General features: G+C 34.6%; 1 protein-coding gene across 1 annotated transcript; it reads right to left on the reverse strand.

Moving 5' to 3' along the window:
- Positions 1-4,332: 4,332 nt before the first annotated feature.
- LOC107604918 (uncharacterized) lies at positions 4,333-7,893 on the reverse strand. Its single transcript, XM_016306636.3, has 2 exons — positions 7,091-7,893; positions 4,333-4,921 (listed from the first exon to the last, which is right to left on the reverse strand). The coding sequence occupies exons 1-2, from the start codon at positions 7,564-7,566 to the stop codon at positions 4,672-4,674; spliced, it is 726 nt and encodes a 241-aa protein (XP_016162122.1). The 5' UTR covers positions 7,567-7,893; the 3' UTR covers positions 4,333-4,671.
- Between the last annotated feature and the right edge of the window lie 1,674 nt (positions 7,894-9,567).

Genomic DNA, 9,567 nt, shown 5'->3' on the forward strand with positions numbered 1-9,567 from the left:
TTGTTGGACCTGACATTAACAAAAAAGCTGCCCCACATATTTGTATTGCGCTTTCCGACTCCATATCCGAATAACACACAAAGCCTCCATATCAATAAAAATGAGCCTATACATTCAGACTAGAACTTTTAAAGCAGTGAATATGCAACAAAATAGTGAAAATACATCTCTTCTTTCTTGAGTAGTTGTTAGAGTAGCTAATGCAAAGAGATGCTTATGAAGCACTTCTAGTTTTTATTATTTTTTATCAAAGTTTTAGTAATGTTCTTATTTGTTGCCCTAATTGTCATGGCACTTGGCACATACCGTTAACGTGACAAGAAACTTTTTCTTCTTCTTGGAACTTCTAGTTTTTATTATTGGAAAAGTCTAAGAGCCAGCAATTTTATTAAATTTTGTTCAACATGTAGTCAGAAAAAAAAAATGAGTAATTCCACACCATTAGATAAAATTTCACATTATTAAAAATATCATTAATAATTACTTAATTACTACAAACCACAAAAGTTGCTGTCCCTAACACTCCTCTTTATTATTTTATTATAGGAAGTTGGTTTAATTTTCTATATATCTCGAATCGCACTATAGTACAGAACCCTTACGATGGCCCACTTCTTTTTCTTCTTTTGTTGCATTTATTGATCATAATTCATACCAATATAACGGGTATCATAATCATAATAAACTCAGAAAATATAGTTGAGCATGAGGTACTTTCAGCATGAAAAAGTGAAAAACTTTAAAACTATAAAATACCTTTTCACTAATTGAGATAGCTATAAATAAGGAAAGATTATACCAACGTTGAACAGAAACGGTATTCAAGTGTTACACTATTAGTAGCTATTATAAAACAAAATGCAATATAAGTACCTTTTTTTTTTTGTATTCTACTCCAGCTCGATAACTCGATAATAAAACTAGTAGTATAATCTCTGACAACTAGGTTTGGTTAACAAAGGCAGAATCTGTTTATTTATTTTTTCAAGAAGTGAAACCACACTTGATCAATTCAAATCATAGATTGACCTATTTAGACCCTAAAAACAAGAATCAAGATGATATATAAATCTCATTAGGATTATCTTATTACATCTTGCGGTTCAAGCCCATCATCATAAGGCAACATTTTTCAATACTCTAGTTTTCTACCAAAATCTATGTAAAAAAAGTCATGATCTACTAGTCAATCAAATAAGTGTTGGAAACAAGAGACTAAACTGGAGAAAGGATTTGTGTGTCTTATTCAATTTGTCTATTTAAGTTCTCTGGAATGATATAATATAGAAGGGTATTTATAGGGACTAAGAGAATCGTAATAATAAAGACGTAATATTCTATAATAAATATTCAAATATACTAAATAATTCTAATTGATCCTAATTGATCCTAATTATATTCTAATAATAAGATTCAATGGCACCCGTAACAAGCTAAGTGATCATGAGATGGAATGGCTCGCAAAAGTCAATTATTACTAGAACTAACAAGTGAATTCCAGGCATAAATTATTAAGAGAAGGGAGCATCTTCACTTCATTAAGTAGTATTTAGAAACTCTCTTGGGATACAAATATAAGAACAGTGAAACAATAGAGGCAAAGATAGAGACAAACAAAGATGAAGATCAATACCAAGAAAAGTGTGAAATTTTGTCAGTGTCCTGTCTCCATTGCTGCCCCTACTTTTTGGGAGGATAGAAAAACTTCGTTGCCTTTATACCTGTCTAAGCTACCAAATAGGTTTATGTACTCATTATCTCTGTGACTGTGTTTGTGTACAAGAGACAGTTTCGAAATGCTACCTTACAATGTTAAATGGTTCCACATCAACCAAATCCCAAATATAATGGAATCATAAAATTTGGAAAGAACCAATCTATTACTTCTTCACATGCAGTCAATATGTTCAGAACTTGAAATTCATATAATGCATGAGTATAAGAAACTTTTTGCACTATACTGCCTGCAAAATGATGAATTCTAAACAACGATAATCATCGTCCGTATGGCGGCAATTCATAATAGATATCATGCCGTTGAAATTGAACAACAGATGAGGGATGACATAGTCACCAACAAGGGCAGGCATAGAGCAATGCTATTACCTATGAAACACGGACACTTTGCTGAGTTGCCGTGTTTGCATGTCGGACATATTTCAGACACAACACTCACCGACACTCGTCTGACACGCGTATCTGCTGTGTCCAAACCGTGTCAGCATGTCCGATCTTATTCTTAATATATATTCTTAAAATAAATTTAGATATAGTATATATTATTATTTATTAAAATAAAAAATATTTTAAATACTTAATATAATCAAAATAAGACATTAAAAATAATTTAAAAAATTAATTTATATTTTAATATCAATAAAATATTAAAATATCATTACGATTTATCTAAAAAATACTTTATATTTTATATGTATACGTGTTTCCGTGTCATGTAAAATTTTAAAATTCGCGTGTCAACGTGTCGTGTCTCGTGTCCGTGTATCATAGACTATAACAGATGCACATAGGTTGATTGAGATAGTTGGGTCATGCGGTATGATGATGGATTTTATTACTTAGGAAAATATTAAGCCATATTTCATAGAAAACATCAAACTAAAAAAAGGAATTTAGCTACTTTCTACCTTAACGGATTCATTATACCGCTAGAGGCAAGACTAAACCACTCAATTCCCCCTGAAGGTACTGGACATAAGTCAATTTCTGCTGCCAATACCTAACACCCTATTTTGGAAACCTATAATCCCATGATGAATGCCAAACACAGCTCATTAGTGTACCAAGTTAACACATAAATGTGGCTCACGTCAATGAAACCAAAATTTCATCAGTCAAATCCACATCAAATTCATATTACTTGCTTGTCATATTCATTTAATTCCAACACAATATCATCAACATATCTAAACTAAATTTTCAACTAATACAAAGGCGAATTGGCTTAATCCACTTTACTTGAGCAATACAACTATTACAATGGCAACAATAAAAAATAATAGCAGAAGTCCTTTCCCACTTGGTGCTTATAAATAAAGAAATCAGATAACACTGGAGGGCTGTAGCGCTCTGCTACAGTGTCAAAACCAGAACATATATTTCTAGATTCTGTTTATAACAGTAGTGACAGTACTACTAACTTATATTCTTATGTTGTTGAGTTAAAGAATAAAACATAAAAAGCCTTAAAAGTCAATGTATGGACTATTTGGTCCTTTCAATTCATGTTATGCATCAGGATTTAAGTATATAACTATATATTCTATTTCTAACACTTTCGCTGTACATAGAAAAGGGAGCAGTTTATGCAATATGCTCAAAAAGAACATTAAAAGTATCCACCCATGTTCACCTACTTCTAAAAACCAGCTTTTATTTACTACTGAATGAATTTTAGCTCCTCTAAAGTAAGGAGCTCACTTGAACTATAAATTGAGGAATATCTTGATGACAAAATTAAGGGAGTGGATTCTGACAAACCCGGGCTTAGTTATGCATGTGATTTCAATTTATCATAACATCAATCATCGATTTTATCACTAAAAACTGAGATTTCACGTGTTTCCATTTTTCCCTCTAAAATAAATTTTTTTGCTTTAGAGGAGCTAAATCCCTTTTCAATAACAATAATACTTTTCCCTTTAATTGAAAGAAACATGAGGTATTTTCTAAAATTATTGTAGAAAATGTGATCACCCAATAGCACTCACAAACATTATTGCTAGAATGTGACTATCACCAAAATAATGGGGATTTGGATCCTCTAAAGTTTAAATTTCACTTTAGAGAGTAAAGTGTGATTTTCTACCTTTGAATATTTTCTCTTTCATATTTATTATTTGGTCCCACCTATGAAATCAATGGTGAGAGATCACACTTTACTCTTTAAAGTGAAATTTAAACTTTAGAAGATCCAAATCCAAATAATGGGGTATGTGTATTTTCTTTCAATCATATGTACTTGATATCAGTAGCATCTGAAATTCTGAATATACAACTGATCACTTATGTTAAAGTCAACAATTCAACATTTAGAAACCGAACAGGATCCAAGGAATTAGCAGACACTTATATTTCTTTATATTTTTTAAAGTGCTTAGTTGCAGTGCAAGAACCGAAATAACAAAACTGTCAAGCATATCCACTAATCCTTTTAAACATGTAGCTAGTCAAGAGAACTTTGAAATTGAATTGAACAGTTGAACCTTTCAGTTTCAAGTTATCATTTTGACATTCTTGCAACAGTAGAAAGTCTCTAGTGCAGTATTGTCAAATGATCAATAAGTCATTAAATGAACCCCAAAACTTTCAACATATCAAATGAACTAATTATGTCTTATTGCTATTCTCATAGATTCACAAAAGGATTCTTAATCCAAGTCAAGAAATTCTGGTTATTAGTAACAATCAACAATTGAAATATTGCAATGCTGCTCATAGGGTCAAAGTATGTGACTAAACAAGAAAAGAAAAAAAATTAATGACATACTTGGAATACTTATGATGTACAGACATATAAGTACATTTCTTATTGATCGTCATTCAACACCAAATCATTAACCAATTTCTCCCAGATACTGGAATATGCCCAACACCATGCAATGTCTTAGACAACAATCATCTTCTAAACAATAAGAAACTTAACCTTATTTCTTATTGAGTCTCAACTTTAGATACACCTGCTTTCAGTGCAACTTCTCGTTTATTTTGGATTTGGCGAAGAAATTCATTAATTACTACATGTAACCTCACATTAGGCTTCCGATTAATTGGAACATTATAGCCTGCCCTTTTTACAGCACGAAGAAGACACTTTTCACCTAATTGGTAATGAGTTGTGCAAGCAGCAGGAACCACAGACCTCAACACTGGTTTATTACAATATGAAGGCCCTGTTGGCAAACTGCATAGAGCCATAAACCTTTATCAGTAAATTTGTCTGTCTGAGAAAATGGTAATTATTATGAATAGGAATTAGGACAGTATTGTAATACATCAAAATAGAAAAGGACAAAGCATCAATTTTAAAATTACAGACTTTAAATTAAGAACATAGTACAAATTACAAACAAAGCTTCTCATACCTTGAACAGCAAGTAAGGATAAAAAACTCAAAGGGTATGTTTGTAAGTGAAGGCTTTGACGGGAAAGAGAGGGAAGGAATGAATTGAATTAGAAATCAGACTTATAATTAATTCTCAAGCCTTTCCAGGAGCTCCCTTCCCTTCCAAATCCTCAATTCACAAACACACCTTGTGATAAGGAAGTTGTCTCTATGGAATCTAGAAACTGTGTGGTAGAAGGTGAAGTGAAACTCTATGCATTTATGCTTCAATGATGCACAATTAGATCAGGAACAGAAGTCAACAGATGTGTTGTGAGTTTTTCAGGTGATAGTGATATTTCTGAATGCAACCAAAGAATAAACTATTTGCAAGACATTGTTGACCAATAAAGTGCAATGCTTGGATTCTTTGGTTGGCTTGAATCCATAAACTAGTATGAATAGCTGGTAAGCGAGAGTCATATGACACTACTGAATACAAAATAAGATACTCTTTTAGTAACCAAAGCAGCCATAACATAGTTTTCTCCAAGAACTTAAGTAAGATTGAGGTGGGCATAAAACGAACTGACCAATAGGATTACCATTTATAATAAAACTTTGGTATAATGGGATAATTATGAAAAGCAGTTGCATTTTCAGCCAATGAATGACAGAAATCAGGACAGCATTATATATATAAAAGCATCTTACATAATCTGTATTACTTTGTATGGGTTGTCTTTGTGCTAAACAAAATTTTCCAAATAAAAAATGCTCGACTTTTACCAAAACAAACAAATTAAGTAGATACTGATTATTAATTAAATCAAACTATGCAACCATCCAGGCCTTTGGGAAGAAAGTTGATACTACTGCTGGTTGAGAAAGAAGCCATCACGGCATCACCGCTGCCGCCAGTTGGCCCTCCTGCTCCGCTCTAGGTGGTTTTCCTTTTTCCAACTCTTCCCTCTGCTCTCTTTTCAAGACTGTTTCTGTTCCAATTGTTCAATACTCTGTTTCAGTTCTATTTTTAGTCTTTTTCTTGGCATTCGTTCTTCTTCCATTTCATCTCTAGTCAATCTAGATACTTCATTTGTTAGTTTAAAAAGCAAGATGAGACAACGTCTTTGGTGTTTCTTTTGAGTTTTTAGTATTTGACTATGCCATAGTTTGCACTTAAGCTCTATGTCTTTGTATTTTTGTGCTTTATGGCTTAATGTACTCTTTATCTGTTGATTAGCTGAATTAATTGCACACTGCATGAGTAAAAAGTTGCTTATATTGCTTAGATTTCATAATCTATTACATGTGCAGCTTTTCTACATTTTGTGGATATACATGTATTTTCAGTCCTATCTAACATTTCCACCATTTCTCACAACGCCATTCGCCATAATCCTATGGCGGAATTTTCGCTCTCCACCGTGAGCCGCCATTCACATTCAAAAACTATGCTGTAACGTTGAGGTGCACTATAGAGGGGTAAAGTGCACATTTTCAACACAAGGAAATTAAATATACATATTACCAGATACTTCTAAGTATCTACCATCAATGGTTTTACATTTGTGATAGAGACACTCGGACCAGTGACGACTCGAGGTGAGGAAACCTTGGAGACTAGGCGTGACATACTCAAATTAGTTTCCTTTCCCGATAGGATACCATGGGGATTAGTCTCCTAATTCTCAACAATTAAAACCTTGGATTCTATTTACCCTAAGTATTAGAGGAGCCAAATCCATCATCAGCAAGTGCAAAATTATGAAGCCACACTGAACCACAAACAAAGCAGGTTTCTTCCTCTGAGACTTCAACCCATCTTTTCCAAACCACACACGCATTATGATAAAAGAATTCCATTCATTGTTTGCTAAAAGAAAAAAGCGCAACATGAAAACGAACACAAAAAACAAAAGATTAAAATACAACTCTTCAACAAATTTCAAATTGCAAGAAAGCCTATCAACCAAAGAAAAAATTGCAAGAAAAAAAAAAGAAACTTGGGGGTAAAAAAGAACTCACTTTTTAGCGACGGTTCTGCATCCCCGATAGAGCTTCTGTTTCGGATCCGAAAGTATGTGAGCGTGACAGTACCGAGTAAGCGCCATAGCCTTAATCTTACATCCACCAAAAGCGCACCGAACAATGTCGTCTCCTCCAACTCCCAAAACGGCATTATTGTTCTTCTCATTGCCGCCGATTGCGTTGTTATTGTTCTCGTCGCCCAAAACGACAGCGTCGCTTACGCCGCTAGTTTCCTTGAAGGGGCTCTTACCGTAGGTCCAATAATACTCCTTATACTTGGACTTGATCTCTTCCATTAGAGCCCAGTAGTGCCCTCTGTAGCACCGTCTGAGTTGCCTCGTTCGGCGGAGCCGACGAGCGGTTACCTCGCGTTTACTCAGCACGAGTGTCTTGGCAAAAACGGCGTCGTTTTCGACTCCGTCCAGGGTCATTGGAGGAGGTGGAGGTGGCGGTGGCGGTGGAGACTCGTCCATTGGTGGTGGTGGCGGTGGGGCTGCCGTAAAAGTTTGGTGTGTGACGGAGGAAAGTACGGTAACAGAAGAGACTGAGCAGGGATTTGATTTAATTTGATTTGGCTTTTAATTATTGGGATGTTAATTTGGTTGTGTGGTATGAAAGTTCAGCTTTGTAAGTGGAAAATCTATTTTATCGTTAAAAGCTTGGCCAACTGTCTTATCAGTTATCACCCTTATTATTGGCCTTATGGGAGACTGACCGACCGAGAGTGGGAGGGTTTAGGCTTTAAAACTGAACGGTGATCGAATCGGTAATGTTTTTGGATCATTAGATTACTAGTTTAATCGGGTGAATCACTAATTGAACTGATTGATTCGGTTCTATATGAATGAAAAAAAAATTAAAATAGTTAGAAATTTAAAATACATATATCTTCACTAGTCTTTTAACAACATTTAAGTTTCAATATAAAATAGCAATAATATAAGAAAAATATAAATTCAATAACCATATCAAAACAACAATTTTTTTACAGAACCTATTCCGTATCTAACAATATAAATTCACAGCAATAATATAGTACAGTAATTAACAAATTTGAATAATCTACCAAGAATTAATAAATTATAATCAATAAAATATAATCAGCAACAATCAAGAATCAATTGAATCAATTAATCAACATCGGTTAATCAAATTATAATCCAACCATTAAATAATTTAAAAAAATAAAAAAAATACTTGATGACAAAAAGGTAGAATGTAGGGGTGACAAAACGAGTTGAATTCGTCGGACCGATCCACTGAACTCGCTAAAAAGGCGGGTCGAACTAGGATTTGGAGCCCGCCAAATTGGCGGGTTTTGACGGGGCGGGCGGGCCGGTCCGCCGGGTCGAAGATTTTTTTTTCCTTTTCTTTTTTATTAAATAAAAAAATTATTACTATTATAAAATCAATAATTATAGAATTTTCAAATACTTTTTTTTTATTCTCCTTTTAGTTATTAACTTTATTTATTTTATTTTACAATTTCGTATATTTGTTCGAATTATGTGACTTATTTTTTAAAATAAAGATAGTTCTATTAACAAATATTATTTTGAACAATTTTATTGAAGTTAAAAATTAAAAAAAAAAAGATAATAAAAAATTATATTATAATTTGCCTATTTTTTATTTGTATTTTTTTTATTATTATTTTTTAGTTATTTTTAATGAATTTTATTTTTCAAAAAAAAAAAATTCAAGCGGGCTAGCCCGCCGATCCGCCAATCCGCCATAAAGCGGGGGGACTAGCATTTTGAACCCATTTTAGTTGGCGGGATGGGCTGGCCCGCCCTGTTTATGGGGCAGGCCTAGGCGAGGCGGGGCAGGTTGGGGCGAGCCAGCCCGCTTTGCCACCCCTAGTAGAATGTGGGTAGAGAAAAGGACTGTAATAATATAGAACAGCACCAACACTATAAAAACAACTCAATTCATAAAGCCTATCCACTATCCAACAATATACATTCACAAAACAATATAAAAACAACATCAACACTATAAAAACAGCAGCTCAATTCACCATAATCATATAAAACAGTAACAAATCAACAGATTATAATCCAATAATGAATAATTAAAAAAAATTAAAAAGCTTACCTGATGATGTGAAGGCAGAATGCAGGGGAGAAGAAGGAGACCAAGCACGGCGATGCAAAGACTAGCGAGGGGGGAGGCAGCAGCGATGCAAGCCCCACCAGATGAGGACGCGACGACGACGATGACAGACGCATAGCGGCACAGGAGCAAGGAGATGCGACGACACAATGAAGACAAGCCACGGACGGAGGCGACGACATAGTGCCGGAGATGCACAGGAGCAGGGACGAGATGCAGAGGAGCCGGCGATGTGGAAGCAACCGTGCGGTGGCGGTGGGCAGTGGCAGATTTGTGAGTGTGAGAGAGTGAGAGGGAGGCTCTAGCTCTGGAGTGAGCGGGGTTGGGGTTGGGATTGGAGTTGGGGGTTCCTTTAAGCT

The sequence above is a fragment of the Arachis ipaensis genome, chromosome B6 (assembly GCF_059453495.1).
Source record: "Arachis ipaensis isolate K30076 ecotype BB chromosome B6, ASM5945349v1, whole genome shotgun sequence".
NCBI lineage: Eukaryota > Viridiplantae > Streptophyta > Magnoliopsida > Fabales > Fabaceae > Arachis > Arachis ipaensis.

Excerpts from the sequence above, each read along its gene's own strand:
- LOC107604918 (XM_016306636.3), bottom strand. The coding sequence starts at position 7,566 with ATGGACGAGTCTCCACCGCCACCGCCACCTCCACCTCCTCCAATGACC. Across the intron at positions 4,922-7,090 it reads TGCAGAACCGTCGCTAAAAA|TTTGCCAACAGGGCCTTCAT; the intron begins GTGAGTTCTTTT and ends GGCTCTATGCAG.